The sequence below is a fragment of the Corvus hawaiiensis genome, chromosome 1 (assembly GCF_020740725.1).
Source record: "Corvus hawaiiensis isolate bCorHaw1 chromosome 1, bCorHaw1.pri.cur, whole genome shotgun sequence".
Taxonomy (NCBI): Eukaryota; Metazoa; Chordata; class Aves; order Passeriformes; family Corvidae; genus Corvus; species Corvus hawaiiensis.
The window spans coordinates 983,139-1,000,946 of NC_063213.1; the positions used below are offsets into that span (position 1 = coordinate 983,139).

Consider the following 17,808-nt stretch of genomic DNA (forward strand, 5'->3'; position numbering starts at 1 on the left):
GGCAGTGCTGAGGGACACGTCCCACCCCTGGTGGCCAGGGCCACTCCATCCCTGGTCCTTCCCTGCTCCCCTTGGCCGCTCGTCCTTCCCAGCTGGGGTTCCACAACTCTCCCAGTGGGGGGCTTTGGAGCTGCTGGCAGTGACTGCCAACACCCTCCCCGTGAGAGCTGTCGTGGCTGATCCCAGTTCTGCGCCCACAGGCGCCAGTGCAGCCCCCAAAGCAGCCAGACATAGAGACAAATACTTTATTGATTCCACAGCCTGAGAAAGGGATTGGGAATGTCGTAGGAAACGCTGGTCCCGCTCACAGCAGATTTAGAAATGCCTGGTTGGGGCCCTTCTGCTGGCCTGGGGGGATTCACCTACCAGCAACACCGGCACACCAGCTCAGCCATGCCCCTGGGATAAACCGGGGAGCACTGGGATCTCTGCCTGGGCAGGGGTAACAGGGATAACCAGCCACTGGCTCACTGCCAGATCCATGGCCACCATGGGACCATAAGGCATCAACCACCCCTGTGTCCTGCTGGGGACACAGAGTGACCCATCTGCCACTGTCACCCCTCCCAGCTCCTGCTGCAGTCCAGGAATGCTCCACAATGCAATCCCAGGGGCAGGAATTGTGAGACACTGGCCCAGGGGAACAGTGGGATGTCATGTGTATCTCTGTGGAGCAGCTTGGATGCTGCTGTCTGTCCCGTGGAGCAGGAGGTAGCTGAGGATCACACCTGGATGTGGCACAGGTGTTCCCTCAGCTCCCAAAGCTTCCCCAGCAGCACCATCACACCTTGGGAGTGACTGGAATGAAAGATGGGAAAAGCCTGCCAGTTCCCAGTGCTCACTGCTTGGAGAGGGCCAGAGACTTCAGGATATCAAATAATTACATCAAACAACTCAAAGAAAACAAAAAAAACCTGCAAAACTAACTAAACTCAGGAGTCCCAACAGCTGCTCCATTGGGCCCGCATGGTGATGGCTCCAGGTGGGATGTGCTCCCTGTGCACAGCCAGTGTGTGGAATGTGTGTGGGGCTCTGGCCAAGGACACTGCTCCAGGGGACACCGGAGCAGCGCCAGGCCTGGCTTCCACGGGCTGCCTCCGGGCAGATCCCCCTCTCCCTGACTGAGGTAGCTGCAGAACTGTTTTCCCGTAGGATTCATTATGGTGGGATTTTGGGCAAAAGGGGATGAGCTGTGGTTGGGAGAGTGGGAGTTTCCTCCAGAGCTGAGGGGCTGCTCCATGCAAGCGGATCCACAAGGATCAGGGGTGCTGCTGCAGCATGGGGCTGGCTGACCCGTCAAGTATTCCTAAAATGACTCTGCACCCATGCAGGATGGTCCCGAGGGTGCCTGTGGCCTTCCTGATGGACCTGCCGGGATCCCTGGAATACGCCAGCACAGAATATTGGGGTTTGGTTTGTCCTCCGGATCCTCCAGTGTAAAGCTCCAGTGTTCCCGACCTGCTGGAGGGGGTGTTGGCTGATCTCCTCCCCAGGGTGGGGGGTGACAAGCGTGGCCAGGATGCGGTGGGGTCTCAGAGATGTCACGCTCTCTTCATCCGGTGTCTTTGTCAGGAAGCTTGGTCCATGGAGCAAAGGGCTGCTTGGGAATGCTGCCAGCTCCATTCCCTTCTGCCTGTCCTCTTCAGTTGTGTTCCCGAACACAAGGGGGCAGTTCCAACATCAAGGAACATGAAAGCTCTGCTCCTGTTTGACCAGGATTCACCTGGTCATCTCCCAGGAGTCACCCTGGGAAAATTCCAAGCATCAGCCAACAGAAACAAGTCAGTGGAATGGTGAATCATTTTGGATCACTGGAGGCTTCCACAGTTTGCTCTCTGTTGCGGTTTCCAAGCTTCCCATTCTTTCTACAACCCAGGAAGCTCCTAAAACGTAGCAGATTCCCAATCCCGGTGTCCCAGCAGGTGCAAACCCAACAAACTCACAGCTTCTCTCCAGGGACACGCACAGTTCAGATCTGTCCCATGGTCATTTCTCCATCATCCCTGAAGCCACTGCCCTCGATCCCAGCTGGACCACAGGCTGCACGGCTTTCCCGATGCAGTCAGGGAGCGGGGAGCCTTTGTCCGGCAGCCCCAGTGGTGTCGCTCCCAGCAGGAGCACGTTGGGTGGGCTCGCTTTTGCAGCCTCAGGGCTCCTGCTCCCTTGGGAAAGGCTCCTCTCGGCCTCAGGAGCCCTGTGCTGCGGGGATGCCGGGATAGCAGCGGGGGCCTGGGCGTTCGCCTCCTGCTGGAGCGCGGCCAGAGCCCGCTCGTGGATCTTCTCGTGGCGCAGGAGGTGATTCCGGCGGGTGAAGCACTTGTTGCAGGAGCTGCAGCAGTAGGGCCGGTCCCGCGTGTGGGTCTGGAGGTGCCGCTGCAGCGACATGGAGCAGGACAAGAACTTCTTGCAGTGGGGGCACTTCAGCCTGGAATTCGGCGGCCGTGCGATCCCGGAGCCGGACAGGCCCTCTCTGTCCGGCTCCTCCTTGGGCTGGCCCAGCCAGGCTCCCCCGGCGTGGCCGCCGCTGCCCAGCCTGTGGGCACTGCCGCACAGGTCCCTGCGCGGGCGGACGCGCAGCTCGGGGTGGACGTTGCCCCAGACCTTGGCCCCGAAGGCTCTGTCCTTGACGTGGATGTCGCGGTGAAGGTCCAGGTGCCGTTTGCTGCTGAAGCCGATCTCGCACACGGGGCACTCATAGGGCCCCTCCTTGGCATGGCTGCGCTGGTGGATGATGAGGTTGATCTTGAGGCGGAAGCGCTTCCCGCACTCCGTGCAGGGATGGGACCATTCCCGCACGTACCCGCGCCGGCAGTTGCCCATCAGGAGGTTGCTGGCCTCGCACCGGTTCGGCTTCTTCTTGCTCTTGGCTTTCACCAGCTCGTTTTTGGGGTACTTTTGGATCTCTGAGCCAGGAGAGGGTGTGGATTCCTCTGCCAGCAGCTCAGGCTCCTCTTCCTTCACCTTGACGTCCTCGGAAGAAGCCCCTTCGCACGGCATTTCATCTTCCATGGATGAGGTCTCCTCTGAAAGAGAGAGACACCGTGTTTGTGCCAGCACCGGTGTGACACAGGATCAAGGCCCCTCCCTGTGCTGGCACTGCTGGGGCACCTCCAGTCCTGGAGGCAGCTCTGGGCTTCTCATGACAAGAAGGACATTGAGAGGCTGGAGCGTGTCCAGGGCAGGGAACGGAGCTGGGAAGGGTCTGTAGCCCCAGGAGTGGCTGAGGGAGCTGGGAAGGGGCTCAGCCTGGAGCAAAGGAGGCTCAGAGGCTCTGCACAAGTCCCTGACAGGAGGGGGCAGCCGGGGGGGTCAGGCTCTGCTGCCAGGGAACAGGGACAGGAGGAGAGGGAACAGCCTCAGGCTGGGCCAGGGGAGGCTCAGGTTGGATATTGGGAACATTCCTTCTCCAAAAGGGTTGTCTGGGCGTGGCACAGCTGCCCAGGGCAGGCATGGAGTGCCCATCTTCCAGGCTGAGCCTTCTGTGGTGCCATCAGGACCAGTGGCACAAGGGACCCACCTCTTAACCCACAGGATGTTTCAGGAAAAGATAAAAGGAACCCATGAAACTTCCTTTTCCCTCCCTATTTCAAGCCCATCAGGTCTGGAAGCTGCTTTCCACCCACCAGGCCCTGTGTCCCTGGCACAGGGTGACTCACCAGTGTCAGGCTCTGCTGAGTCCTCCTCCATCTCCGGGTCCTCCTCCATCTCCGGGTCCTCCTCTGTCGCTGTCTCCGGCCGATGGTCCCCCAGGGACATCACGTTCATCACCAGGATGGGGAATTCTGTTTGCAGGGAACAGGGATTTGAAAGACCCATGGAGAGCTCCCAGGTCCCTGCTCCGACATTAAGAACTCCCAGGGGTTGCTGGGAGTGTGGGGAAGAGCCAGAGAAAGCTGTGGCTCAAGAGCCAGGATGTGAATCGGTTATCAGGAAAATTCCTCCTGGAAAGAGTTGTCCAGCCCTGGCACAGGCACTGGTGGAGTCCCTGTTTCTGCAGGGATTTAAAAGCTGTGTGGATGTGGCAGCTGGGGACATGGGGCCTTGGCAGTGCTGGGGGACAGTTGGACCCGATGACCTCAGAGGACTTTTCCAACCCCACCAATTCTATGGAAAGGTGTCAGGAGGAACTGGAGTGAAGCCACACATGGACCAAAAGCAGAGGGAGGGCTGGGAGGAAGGACACCAAGGTACCATGTGCCATTGCCTCACGGAGCAGCCTCACCCCACCATCTCCACAGGCTGCATTCCTGTGTCCAGGGCCCCAACCCCCTTCCATGGTCCTGTGACAGCATCCCAAGGCTCCCACTCCTCCCTGGCAATGCCTCTCCAAGCACCATGCCCTCTGCCATGGACACTGCCAGAGCCCCAGAGAGCTGGGGAAGAGGAAGCACATCCTCCCTGGCACCCTTGGAACTCACCTGGGCCAGCTTCCATGGGCACGGGATCCTCTCCCGAAGCCTCTTCCTTCTGCTCCATCTTTTCTGGTGTCTGTGGGGGCTTCTCATTGTTGGTGACACTTGTCTGGGGCGGGTTCTGACTGTCCCCAGTCTGTGTCTGAGGGGGTGTCTGGCTGTCCCCAGAGTGTGTCTGTGGGGACTTCGGGCTGTTCCCACTCCGTGTCCGTGGGGACTTCGGGCTGTTCCCACTCCGTGTCCTTGGGGACTTTGGGCTGTCCCCATTCCGTGTCCTTGGGGACTTTGGGCTGTTCCCACTCCGCGTCCTTGGGGACTTTGGGCTGTCCCCATTCTGTATCTGTGGGGTTTTCTGGCTGTTCCCACTCCGTGTCCATGGGGACTTTGGCCTGTCCCCACTCCGTGTCTGTGGGGGTTCCTGGCTGTCCCCAGCCTGTATCTGTGGGGTTTTCTGGCTGTCCCCATTCTGTGTCCACGAGGGCTCTGGACCCTTTTTGTCGCTGGGCTCTTCATCCCTCTTGATGCAAGACCGGCCATTGGGCTTGGACACGGCACCATCTGCTCCTGGGGAAGAGAACAGGGGCTTTATTAGGATTTGGCTGCACCTTTATCCTGCCAGATTCCCAAAGTGACCCTTGTCCCCTCCCCCAGCCCTGGCAGAGACACAAACACCTCATCCCTGCTCCAACCCCCACAGCAGAGCCGCTTCCTTGGCCCCGTGGCAGGATCCACACAGGAGAGAAGCTCCAGCTAACAGAACATGAATCCCACAGGAGATGTCCCTCTGTGTCCCTTTTCCTATCTTCCAATCCAACCCCCAAACTTCCACCGGGGCTCCAGGTGAGATTTCCCACAGGGCAGCACCTGCCCAGCTTCTCCTGGGATGCCTTTAACCCTCCAGACTCCTCAATCCTGCAGGACAGAGCCCTCGACCACGGCTCTTCCCCCATCTCTGCTGCTCCTAGCTCTGTCTGTCCCTTTCCAGCACCTCCCATCTTCCTGCCCAGCCCTCCCACTCAAAATCCATGCCCCAAGGCTCCCCAGACTCCTCTGTTCCCCCAGGGCAAGCAGAGCAGCTCCAGCCTCCCCCTCCCACCTCAGCTCCTGGTTCCTCACTTCCCAGCATGTTTCCTGTCCCTCCACAGCAGGCAGGAATGTCTCTGGAAGCTCTAGTCTTACAGGAGGCCTTTCCCACCACTCCAGACCCTCCTGCACGTTTTGCCTGCTTTTCTCCATGGGATTCATCCGACCAAGCACAACCATTCCTCTTGGAATGAAGACTCACAGTGCTCCGGGGTGCTTTAGTCCATGGAGTGAGCACTTCCTTCCCAACAAAGGGGAGATCTCCAGGAACAGCCACCTCCTCCTGGCACCCACCTGGGGCAGCTTCCATGGGGGTTTCATCTCCTGAAGCCTCATCCATCTCTTCTGGTGCCTGGGGGTGCTTCTGACCATCCCCATTCTCTGTCCATGGGGACTCCTGACCGTCTTTGTCACTGAGCTCTTCATCCCTCTCGATCTGGGACAGGATGTCGGGCTTGGACAGGGCATAGTCTGGTCATGGGGCAGAGAATGGGGGTTGTTAGGATTTGGCTGTGCCTTTACCCTGGCACATTCCAAGAGTGACCCTTGTCCCCTCTCCCAGCCCTGGCAGAGACACAAACACCTCATCCCTACTCCAAACACCTCCTTGACCCCGAGGCAGGGTCCACCCCCAAGCACGGATGCAGCTCAGGTAGAGAAGATCTTAACCAGCAGAACACGAACTAAAATCCCAAGTGAGGGAAAAGCTTTGGCTGGAATATTTCCCTCTAGTGGAAGTCAGGGACACCTTCCACTATCCCTGGTTGCTCCAAGCCCTGTCCAACCTGGCCTTGGACACTTCCAGGGATGTGGGCAACCTGTGCCAGGGCCTCACCATCCTCACAGCCTTCCAAACCCAGGCTATTCCACAATTCCATGAGCTACAGCCCCCCAAGCCTTACCCAGGGACACCAAGGTCTCATAGTTGCCCCTCATCACGGCCCGGTACAGATCCTTCTGCCAGCGCTCCAGCCTCTCCCACTCCAGCTCGTTGAAATACACCGAGATATCATCGAAGGTGAGCGGCACCTGGAATCACAGGGAATTCCCCTGGAACCACGTGTGGCTCAGGACACATCCAGCCCCACTATGGGGACACGCAGGAGCTCGGCCCCCAATCCTTCCACAGTCCCGCAGGATCCCTGGGAAGCGTCCGCCACTACCTTGGGGATCTCCCCCCGGGAGTCGGGGGGCAGGCGCAGGATCCAGAAGTTCCTGTTCTTGAGGAGGTTCTCCAGGTTGAGCAGGCGCTGCTGGAGCTGCCCATAGCCCTGCACGAGGGTGCCCAGGGTGGCCAGGCCACTGCCCAGCTCCCCGACCAGGTTCTCGCAGGCCAGGAGCCGCCGCTCCGCGCGCTCCGTGCGGCTCTGCAGCTCCTGCAGCTCCGCCGGGGCCATGCCCGGCACCGCCTTCTGCCGGAGGCTGCCCGACACCTGCGGGGGATTCAGGGTTAGGAGCCTGGCCACGGCCCTGGCCCAAGGGTGCCCAGGGAATGGGGACCCCCCCAGTAGCCCCAGTTCCGCAGGGATCTGCCAGAGCCTGGCTGCCACCCCCTCGTTCCCCTGTCCCCATCTTCCCAAGGACCAAAGGAGGCCCCCCAGGACCAGCACCTTTGGGGGGTTCCCCAGTTCCACCTCTCCCAGGACCAGCATCCCTGGGAGATCCCTTCATCTCTATGAACTGGCATCCCTGGGGCATCCCCCCATCCTCCTGAACTGCCACCCCTCAGAGTCGCACCTCCCTCCCCAAGCCCTCATCCTCAGGACCCTGAGGGCCCTCTGGGCCCCCAGTCCCACCTCCTCTGTGGGACCCCCGCCCCCGTCTGAACCAGGAGCCCTGGGGAGCCCGTCTGTCCTCCTGAGCTGTCACCCCTCAGGGTCGCCCCCTATTCCCAGGATCCAGAGGGACCCCCCTGACTGCCAGAACCAGCACCCCTGGGGGTTCCCCCAGCCCCATCTCCCGTGGGGGACCCCTCAATCCCCCAGAACCAGCTCTCCCGGAGACCCCCGAGCTCCCCCTCAAGAACCCCCCCACGCCACCTCCCTCCCCCCATCCCCAGGACCCTGAGGGACCTCCCTGATCCCCCATCCCACTTCCCCTGTGGGACCCCCGCACGCCCCTGACCCAGCACCGCCGCGGCCCGCCCCGTCCCGTGTCCCGTCGCGCGTCCCGGCCCGTGCCCCGCGCCCCGGCCGGGCCCTGACCTGCGCGGGCCCCCGGCGGGACATGGCCGCGGCCGCCACCGCCGCCTCAGGCCCCGCGCCCGCGCCGCCACCGGGCCCGCAGGGGGCGCCGTCCGCCAGAGCGGCACCGCGCGGGAAGCGGCGCCCCCTGGCGGGCGGGAGGAGCAGGAGCCGGGCAGGCGGGGGCGGGGCCCGGGGGAGGCGGGGCCCGTGATGGGGCGGGGCCCGGGGGAGGCGGGGCCCGTGATGGGGCGGGGCCCGTGATGGGGCGGGGCCCGTGATGGGGCGGGGCCCCGGGGGAGGCGGGGTCAGGTGCTAGGGGTCACCACGGCCCGACCCCCGGCCGCCCCCCGGGCTCTGAACTGGGAGCCCCGCGGGACCCCCAGGACCAGCCCCACCTCCCCTGGGACCAGCATTCCTGGAGACCCGCTGCATCTCTGCGGTCCAGCAGCATTCCTGGGGATCCCTCATTCCCCTGAACTGGGAGCCCTGCGGGACCCCCAGGACCGGCATCGCTGGGGGGTCCTCCAGCCCCACCTCCCTTGGGACCAGCGCTCTGGGGGACCTCCCACACCCCTGAACGGACATTCCTGAGGGACCCGCAGGGTCAGCACCCCCGGGGGGTCCCCCAGCCCCACCGTCCCTGGGACCAGCATCCCTGGGATCCCCCCGCAATCCCCCTGTGCGGACACCGCACGGGGCTGGCTCAGAGCCCCTCAGAGCCCCGGTGTCCCCACACTCCCACCCAGCCCAGCCCAGGGTGTCTCTGTCGGGGCTCACGCACCCTGCGTGTCCCTCCAAATGCATCCTCTCCCTCCGGTGTGCCGGCTTTATTGGGGGGCTTGGCAAAGCGGGGGCAGCTGCCCCAGAAACATTTTGGGGGGTGGGAAGGGCGGGGGGCTCAGCTCAGAGCAGGGAGCGGGCGGCTGAGCTCTCTCCTGGCGTGGGGCTGCTCCCAGTGTCCAGCATCATTCCCAGGCGGCTCCGGCGTCGCTCCCGCCGCGCTCTCGGCGCTCGGTGGCTCCTGGAACGCCCCGCGGGGGCTGCCGGGGGTCCCCGCGGGGCCCGGGGTCCGGCCGGGGCTCCGTTGTCACCCCTCACAGCAGCAGGGTGCGCCCGGGGAGTGCCGCGGCCCGCGCCGGCTCCGGGCTCTCCCTCCTGGTTCTGCCCTGCGGGAGTGAGCGCGGTGTCACACGGAGCCCCGGGAGAGGGAGATGCCACCCTCATGCCCATCCCCATCCCGGGGGCACACTCCGGTACCTCCAGACCCTTCCTGCTCCGTGCCCGCCTGCCCGGCTGAGCCGCATCCTCCTCACGGGAATTCCAGGGCATCGACTGCGACTCCTGCGGGACAGACGCGGGTGTGGGAGCCGCCATCCCCCGCATTCCCACATCCCGCATTCCCGCATCCCGGCGGCGCGGGCTCACCTCGCTCAGGACGGAGAAGCAGCCGGAGCAGGGTCTGTGCGGCCGCCGGCGGCCCTGAGGAGGGAAGGGGTGGATCGGGATCTGCCGGAGCCCGGGGCCGGGAATGCGGGCAGGACAGGGAGCTGCCCATGGAGCGGGAGTTGAGGGGAAGCCCCCGTCCCGCCGCGTCTTCCCCGCTCCCCCCTCGCCATCCCTGTGGGATCCTCTCCGGTTGCGCAATGCCGCGAGGGGCCGGGAATGCCGAGCCCATCCTCAGCAGGACGGGGACGCTGGAGAAGCTGCTCCCGTTCCGGGATTCGTTCCGGGCGCTCGGGCAGGGTGCGGGTCCGGGGGGCCGTGCCGGGCTGGGCCATTCCCCCTCCCGCGCTGCTCCCGGCATTCCCGGCCCTGTTATTCCCAGCTTTACCCCTCTCCCTGCACTACCGACCTCTCTCCCGCGTGCCACCATCCTGGAGCCGCCGTGGTCAGCTCGGGCTCCGGCCACGGCCACAGCGGCCACGGCCACAGCGCAGAGCAGCCACAGCCTCATGGTGTCACTGCCCCGCCTGGACCTTGGCCCCTGATGTCACCACGGTGACCCCGAAAGGTCAGTCGGAGCCGGGGCTGCCGGACACAGGGAGAGGAAAGGGCCGGTTCTGGATAAGGGCTGGAGGAAACATCTCCCAAAACCGTGTCCGGGGGGTCCTGCTCTCCCTGCACCCCTCTGGTGGAGTCCTGGAATCCTGGAATGGCCCGGGCTGGGAGGGAATTGAGGGATGATCCAGTCTTTTACCAACAGCAATTCCACATCCTGCTGCTGCTCCAACAAACCCCACAATTCCGGATTCTGGGATTGCTATGAAACCAAACCACGCTCACTGTACCCATTTAGTGATCAGTGATTACTCCTGGCCACTCCTGCGGGTTCCTAGGATACGATGGAATTGGATTCATTCCGATTTTCTGACTTTCAGTGGCGCAGATGTGAAGGGTCCGGGCAGGACAGAGGAATTCCATAGGGAATTCCAGCGGATAGATGGAGACTGCTTGCACGAAGCTGGTGGGAAGGAAATTAAGGAGAATCGCCGGGAACTTTATCCGAGAGAAGCGGGCAATCCAGAGGAGGCTCAGCCAGGAGCCAGCGCGGAGGGATGCGGGGGCAGCGGGAGGTACGGGCTCAGGCCTCAGGGAAGAGCACGGGGAAACCCGGAGTCTGGGTGGGATCTGAGATCATTTCTGGTGGAAAACCTGACAATTCTCCTGCTCAGTTTGGGATTTCAGGAGAACCGGTGACTCTGGAGGCCTAGCGGGATGAGAGCGGCCTAGATGCAGGCGGGCTCTGCTGCCGGGGAACAGGGACGGGACAGGAGGAAACGGCCTCAGGGGAGGGCCCGGTGGGACACCGGGAAAACCCCTGCAGGAAGAGACTGTCCCGCCGTGCCCCCGCTGCCCAGGGCCGCGCTGCCGCCCCGTTCCCGGCGGGATTTGAACGCCCCGGATCCGGGAATCACGTGCGGGGTCACCGGGGCGCTTCCGGGGCCGGCGGGGCGCCACTTCCGGCTCGGCAATGGCGGCGCTTCCGGCGTGGGCGGGGCCTGTACCGGAAGCGCGTGCGGGAGAGGCCGCGGAGCCGCCGGGCCCCCCCCCCGGAACCTCCCGGGCCCCCCCCGAGCCCCGCGGGGCCCCCCGGCCGCCATGGCGGGGCAGGCGCAGGTAGGAGCCGGGCGCTGGCCGGGGGAGCCCCGGGCTGCCCTCGCCGCCGCCCGGGCCCTCGATGTCCGGCCCCCCCCCGAGCCCCCCCGGATCCGAGGGGGTCCCGCAGCGCCCCCTCCGATGCTGCTGGCGGGGCTTGGCCTCAAATGGCCAGGGACCCCCCAACCCCATCATCCCCCCATCACCCCTTCAGCCCCACCCCGAAAACCCAAATACCCCCCCAAATCACCCCCACATCACAGCCCCGATCCCACCCCATCACCCCCTCCACTGCCCCCCACTCCCATGAAATTCCCCCCGAAGACCCTCATCCCTAACACCACCCGTCACTCCCCACCCCGTCACTCCCCACCCCGTCACCCCCCCAAAATCCCCATCACCCCCCAAAACCCCCCATCCCATTCCCCCAATCCCCCCCACCCCAAAACCCCTATCACCCTCCACATTTCTCCCCCACATCCCTCCCCTCCCCGCTGGGATCGATCCCGGGGGATTTCCTGGGATGTGCCCTGGGGGGTCACAGGGGGCTGCCTGGAAACTCCCCCCTGTCCAGGTCCAGGTGACCTGGGGGGGTCCTGGACTATCCCAGTGCCATGGGGATCACGGAGTGCTCCCAGTAGGATCGGTAAAACACATCCCGAGGTGCCGGATTCCAGTGGTTGGCGCTGAATTCCAGCCTCTCCTTCTCCCAGATCCGCAATTCCCCCCAGAGTGGGGAACGCACCTTCCTGGGATGGTGCCATCCACGGCCTCGTGTCCTGGGAGCTCCCCTGGCATGGGAAAGGCTTCTCCTGTGGGAGGGTGTGATCTCTGGGGAAGGTGTGATCCCTGGGGGAAGGTGTGATCCCTGAGGAAGGTGTGATCCCTGGGGGAAGGTGTGATCCCCGAGGGAGGTGTGATCCCTGGGGGAAGGTGTGATCCCTGAGGAAGGTGTGATCCCTGGGGTGGTGTGATCCCTGGGGTGGTGTGATCCCTGGGAAGGTGTGATCCCTGGGGGAAGGTGTGATCCCTGAGGAAGGTGTGATCCCTGGGAAGGTGTGATCCCTGGGGGAGGTGTGATCCCCGAGGGAGGTGTGATCCCTGGGGGAAGGTGTGATCCCTGAGGAAGGTGTGATCCCTGGGGGAAGGTGTGATCCCTGGGAAGGTGTGATCCCTGGGGTGGTGTGATCCCTGGGGTGGTGTGATCCCTGGGAAGGTGTGATCCCTGGGGGAAGGTGTGATCCCTGGGAAGGTGTGATCCCTGGGAAGGTGTGATCCCTGGGGGGAGGTGTGATCCCCGAGGGAGGTGTGATCCCCGAGGGAAGGTGTGATCCCTGGGGGAAGGTGTGATCCCTGAGGAAGGTGTGATCCCTGAGGAAGGTGTGATCCCGGGGGAAGGTGTGATCCCCGAGGAAGGTGTGATCCCGGGGGAAGGTGTGATCCCTGGGGAAGGTGTGATCCCTGGGGGAAGGTGTGATCCCTGAGGAAGGTGTGATCCCTGGGGGAAGGTGTGATCCCTGAGGAAGGTGTGATCCCTGGGGAAGGTGTGATCCCTGGGAAGGTGTGATCCCTGGGGGAAGGTGTGATCCCTGAGGAAGGTGTGATCCCTGAGGAAGGTGTAATCCCTGGGGGAAGGTGTGATCCCTGGGAAGGTGTGATCCCTGGGGGAAGGTGTGATCCCTGGGGTGGTGTGATCCCTGGGAAGGTGTGATCCTTGAGGAAGGTGTGATCCCTGGGGGAAGGTGTGATCCCTGAGGAAGGTGGGACCCTGAGGAGGGTGTGATCCCTGGGGGAAGGTGTGATCCCTGGGGAAGGTGTGATCCCTGGGAAGGTGTGATCCCTGAGGAAGGTGGGACCCTGAGGAGGGTGTGATCCCTGGGAAGGTGTGATCCCTGGGAAGGTGTGATCCCCGAGGGAGGTGTGATCCCTGGGGGAAGGTGTGATCCTGGGGAAGGTGTGATCCCTGGGGAAGGTGTAATCCCTGAGGAGGGTGTGATCCCTGGGGAAGGTGTGATCCCTGAGGAAGGTGTGATCCCTGGGGAAGGTGTGATCCCCGAGGGAGGTGTGATCCCTGGGGAAGGTGTAATCCCTGGGGGAAGGTGTGATCCCTGAGGAAGGTGTGATCCCTGGGGAAGGTGTGATCCCTGAGGAAGGTGTGATCCCTGGGAAGGTGTGATCCCTGGGGGAAGGTGTGATCCCTGAGGAAGGTGTGATCCCTGGGGGGAGGTGTGATCCCTGGGAAGGTGTGATCCTTGAGGAAGGTGTAATCCCTGGGGGAAGGTGTGATCCCTGAGGAAGGTGTGATCCCTGGGGAAGGTGTGATCCCTGAGGAAGGTGTGATCCCTGGGGGAAGGTGTGATCCCTGGGAAGGTGTGATCCCTGGGGGAAGGTGTGATCCCTGGGAAGGTGTGATCCTTGAGGAAGGTGTGATCCCTGGGGGGAGGTGTGATCCCCGAGGGAGGTGTGATCCCTGGGAAGGTGTGATCCCTGGGAAGGTGTGATCCCTGGGGGAAGGTGTGATCCCTGAGGAAGGTGTGATCCCTGAGGAAGGTGTGATCCCTGGGGGAAGGTGTGATCCCTGGGAAGGTGTGATCCTTGAGGAAGGTGTGATCCCTGAGGAGGGTGTGATCCTTGAGGAAGGTGTGATCCCTGAGGAAGGTGTGATCCCTGATCCCGTGGCAGGAGTCGGTGACCTTCGAGGACGTGACGGTGTTCCTGAGCCGGGCGGAGTGGGACGCGCTCCCGGCGGGGCAGCGGGAGCTGTACCGGGATGTCGTGTCGGACACCTACGAGCTCCTGACCTCCCTGGGTAATCCCGGGAATCGCCCTGGGCAGGGGTTCCCTCGGGTCCCACCCCAGCGGGGCCGTGTGGCTTCCAGAATGCTGAATCCCAGAATCCCAGAGTTGTTGAGGTTGGAAAAGGCCTTGGAGATGCCCAAATCCAACCGTTCCCCAGCACAGCCAAGGCCACCACTCGTCCATGTCTCCAAGTGCCACATCCACGCGGCTTTCCAATCCCTCCAGGGTTGGACAACCCTTTCCATGAGGAGTTTTCCCTAACAGGGGCTGATCAGGGTGTTTAGTGCTGGAAAATGCAGGATTTGGGTTTGGGTTTGAGCACCCCTGGAAATGATTCCCTAAGATCAGGGAGCACGGTGGGATGTTCCACCCCTGGGAGCTGCTCCCGGGATGAGCAGGAGACATTCCCTCGCTGGGAACGCCCGTCAGCGGAGCTGGGAGCTGACTCCCACACTTCCATCAGGGCTCTGCCTTCATCCTCAGGAGTAAATCCTTCTCTGGCAGCAGCTCTGGTTTCTCCCTCGCTTTTCCCACATCCCAGAGGTGTTTCCGTGCGCGGTGAGGCACAGCCAGGGTGGCCCAGTCCTTGGTTTTCCTGTGATGAGGGACAGCACAAGGCTTTCTGTCCCATCCCCAGGTTATCCAGGCCCCAAACCTGACATCCTGCACCGGCTGGAGCGCGGGGAAGAGCCGTGGGTCTGCCCATCTCCAGGTGAGCAGCAACATCCCGACCCTGAGGGATGGAATTCACGTCCAGGATGGGCTCAGGGCTCCCTCCTCCATCCCCATGGCCAAGGAGCAGCTGGGATTCCTGGTGGGGACGAGGACAGGGCTCTTCCTTCATTCCCGTGGCCATGGAGAGTCAGGATTCCCAGCCTGGCTGGTGACATGCGCTGTTTTCCTGCAGGACACGCCGGGAGCTGGCTGGAGGAGCCGTCCTCTGGCTGGTGGCCCAGAGCCAGTGGGTGCCAGGAGCCAGAGGAGGGGCCAGAGCCTTCGTCTCCAGGTGAATCCTCCTCCCTCCTGCTCCATCCCCATCCCTGAGGAGCTCCAGCCCCATCCCTGGGGCACCTCCAGGGCCTCTCCCACTGCTGGGCTCTCCTGACATCTGGCAGAGGTTGGGATGTGGAGCCCGGGTGGTCCCGGACCGGGAAGAAGGGATGTTCCTCTTCCTGCTCCAGCCAGGAAGAATCCAACCCCTTCCCACCCCTCTCCCAGCAGGATGGAGCACGTCGTGCTGTCTCCAGGCCAGGAGACTCCTGAAGAAGTTTGGCTGTCACAAGGGAAGGAGCGAATTCCCGTCGGAAGCGGACAGTGGAGTGGGGAGCCAAGTCTGGCCATGGCTCGTGAAGGAGGAAGAGGAGGAGAAACCTGAACTGGTGGAAAACCTGCCCCCGAGCGAGACGTTCCTCCTTCATTCCGTGACGAAGCAGCGGAGCGTGTGTCCTTGGGGACGGCTGTGGGATCGCTCTGGGGAGAGGAATCACGGCCACGCCCAAAACCACGGCCACACCTCGGGAGAGGCGACGCTTCTCCCGGGAAACCGGGAGCTGCAGGTGGAGGAGCTGCGAGCGGCCGTGGCGAAGGACCACAGCTACTGCCTGTGGTGCGAGCCGGGAATGCCCTGCGCTCCCAGGCCGTGCTCGCCGTGGGAACACGACTACTTCCAGGGGCCCCGGGCCAGGAGGATCTGCAGACCCCGCAGGCGTGGGGCCGCGCGCTGCCGGGTGGCGCGGCCGCGCTCCCGCTTCCGCAGGGTGCTCCAGAAAGCCAGGGAGATCCTGCGGCGCTACCAGCCCTACAGGAGGTCGGGGTTGCCTTGGGCAGGCTGCTCTGGCTGCCACGCTGCTGCGCAGGGGACAAACCCCGGGGCTTCTCTTCCGACGGATGCGGCTGTGCCGCGCGGCCTCCAGAGCGCCGGGAACGCCAAGGGGGTGACGTCGGACGCGCGACGCGCCCCAAAGTGGATTTTGGGAACTGGGGCTTCACCCCCCGCCCCAATCCCGGCTGCAGGGGTGAGGAAGGGAGCGAAGCCTCTGGAGGATCCTGGAACCCGCTGGAAAATTAATGGACGTGTGGAATCCCAGGGGGGGTCGCTGCAGGCCGTGATCCGGGACGCGCTGAGGGCTGTCAGGTCCATGTTGAACTCCATGTGCCAGAAGTTCGAGCTCCAGGGGTTCTCCCAAGTGAAGAGCATCTGGCCCATCGTCATCGAGATCGACAACTTGGGGGAGATTGGAAAGCCCTGACTCCCGGCGGGAATCCTGGGATTGGATTCCCTGAGGCACAGCGCCCAATCCCCCACAGCCCCGGGGGCTTCAGGAGGAGAAACGTGGCAGAGGCGGATTGGGGGGGTTAAAACTTCCCCAGCCCTGAACTGGGATTGAATGAGAACCTTTGGAGAAAAGCAGTGGGAAAGGGGAGAATCAGTGTGGCTTGAAGGAGGAAAGAAGGAAAAGTTAAGCAAGGGATCCTGAAATCCTGAACTCCGGGAACGGGATGGGCTGGAAAAGATCTTAAAAACCGACCAGGGATTGGGCTGTGCTCCCCAGGGATCAAGGAACAAACGGCCTCAGGCTGTGCCAGGGGTGGGTGTTGGGGTGGGTGTTGGGGTGGGTGGAGGGAAGGACAAAGGAAGGCTCCGTTCCAGTCCTGTGGAAGCGTTTTCTTGGGAAGTCCAGCCTGCCTTGAATTCCCAGCAGCTCCGTGAGCCTCTGGAATTGGGTCATTAGAAGGAAAAGGTGATTTCTGGGATGTTCTCCAGTGCCCTTCCAGGGGACAGGTGCTGTTATGGGGACAGAAGGAAGCTCCAGTGAATTAAAGCAAACGGAACCGTGGATTCCTTAATTCTCCCACTTTCCGTGTACATGGGGGCAGCAGGTGGAAAATCTGGGATGCTTGGATTAGGGATGCTCCCACCATGGCTGGTGCTGGTTCTGGCAGGGGGATGTTCCTGGCAGCTGCGGGGGGTTGACTTTGGGGCTTTCAGCATTCTTCTTCCAGCCTCCCAAATAATTTTGAGGCAGCTGGAGGGGCTCATCCTGGAGAAAAGGAGGCTCAGGAGGCACCTTCTGGCTCTTGGGAATTCCTTGGAAGAAGGTCCGAGCCAGGAGGGCTCGGGCTCTGCTCCCAGGTGACAGGACAAGAGGAAACGGCCTCAAGGGGAGGCTCAGGGTGGATATTGGGAAAATTCCTCCGGGAAAGGGCTGTCCAGCCCTGGCACAGCTGCCCAGGGCAGGGGTGGAGGCCCCATCGCTGGAGGGATTTACCAGCCCTGTGCATGTGGCTCTTGGGGACATGGTCAGGGGTGGCCTTGGACTCGGGGATCTCTGAGGGCTTTGCCGACCTCAACAATTCCATCATTCCGCAATTCCTGTAAGGACGGTCGCGCCTTGTCGGTGCCAGCGGACAGTGAAACGGGACTTTAAAGCCAATAAAACCGGCGAAATATCTCAGAAGCCGCTTTGTCCTGGCTCCAGGTGAGGTTTCAGGGCCTGGTGGGTCCCGTCTCCTCCCCCCATTCCCCAGCACCCCCCCCCCCCGCGACCCCCCTGCCCGCACCGGCCGTGGAAGCGGCGGCACCGGCGCCCAATAGCAGCGGGAGCTTCAGGTCACGTGCCGCGCTCCGCCAATCACAGCGGCGCCGCGCGGCCCGGATGCTGTGCGGCCTCCCAACATGGCGCCGCCCTGTAAGCGCGGGGAGCGCGCCACTTCCGGGTCGAGGCGCGAGGCGACGTTGGGGGCGTGGCCTGGCGCGGAAGCGCGCGCGTTTACAGGCGTGGCCACGCCCCCTCGGCGCGGTTGCCATGGGAACCGGGGCGGGGCCGTTGCCGTGGAAACCAGGGACGCACCGGGGCCTGGAGCGGGAAACCGGGACACGGAGGGACCGGCAGGGACCCGGAGCCGCTGGAGAGAGCCCAGAGGAGGCCTCGGAGCGGCCCCAGGACTGGAGCCCCTCTGCTCTGGAGCCAGGCTGGGAGAGCTGGGAATGTTCCCCTGGAGAAGGGAAGGACACAGGGAGAGCTCAGAGCCCCTTGCAGGGCCTAAAGGGGCTCCAGGAGAGCTGCAGAGGGACTGGGGACAAGGCCTGGAGGGACAGGACACAGGGAATGGCTTCCCAGTGCCAGAGGGCAGGGCTGGATGGGAGACTGGGAATTGGGAATTGCTGGCTGGGAGGGTGGGGAGGGGCTGGGCTGGAATTGCCAGAGCAGCTGGGGCTGCCCCTGGATCCC

At 63.2% G+C, this 17,808-nt stretch overlaps 2 protein-coding genes and 1 long non-coding RNA gene across 5 annotated transcripts; 2 read left to right on the forward strand and 1 right to left on the reverse strand.

Moving 5' to 3' along the window:
• Positions 1-231: 231 nt before the first annotated feature.
• LOC125324441 (zinc finger protein 777-like) lies at positions 232-7,753 on the reverse strand. The gene is made up of 7 exons (XM_048300333.1): positions 7,700-7,753; positions 6,659-6,928; positions 6,398-6,524; positions 5,790-5,966; positions 4,419-4,976; positions 3,657-3,782; positions 232-3,023 (listed from the first exon to the last, which is right to left on the reverse strand). The coding sequence occupies exons 1-7, from the start codon at positions 7,721-7,723 to the stop codon at positions 1,987-1,989; spliced, it is 2,319 nt and encodes a 772-aa protein (XP_048156290.1). The 5' UTR covers positions 7,724-7,753; the 3' UTR covers positions 232-1,986.
• Positions 7,754-10,169: 2,416 nt separating this feature from the next.
• LOC125325999 lies at positions 10,170-16,413 on the forward strand. Of its 3 annotated transcripts, none has more exons than XM_048303768.1 (6): positions 10,170-10,254; positions 10,354-10,798; positions 13,460-13,586; positions 14,214-14,288; positions 14,484-14,582; positions 14,795-16,413. In XM_048303768.1, exons 2-6 carry the CDS (start codon positions 10,412-10,414, stop codon positions 15,823-15,825), a joined length of 1,719 nt encoding a protein of 572 aa, XP_048159725.1. In that variant the 5' UTR covers positions 10,170-10,254; positions 10,354-10,411; the 3' UTR covers positions 15,826-16,413. The 3 variants fall into 3 exon arrangements, with proteins under 3 accessions (XP_048159725.1, XP_048159890.1, XP_048159807.1); XM_048303933.1 differs by having other exon boundaries at positions 14,798-16,413; XM_048303850.1 differs by having other exon boundaries at positions 10,170-10,798.
• LOC125326235 lies at positions 11,228-12,399 on the forward strand. Its single transcript, XR_007203722.1, has 3 exons — positions 11,228-11,599; positions 11,799-11,942; positions 12,084-12,399. It is a non-coding gene; the product is annotated as an uncharacterized LOC125326235 (long non-coding RNA).
• Positions 16,414-17,808: the final 1,395 nt, after the last annotated feature.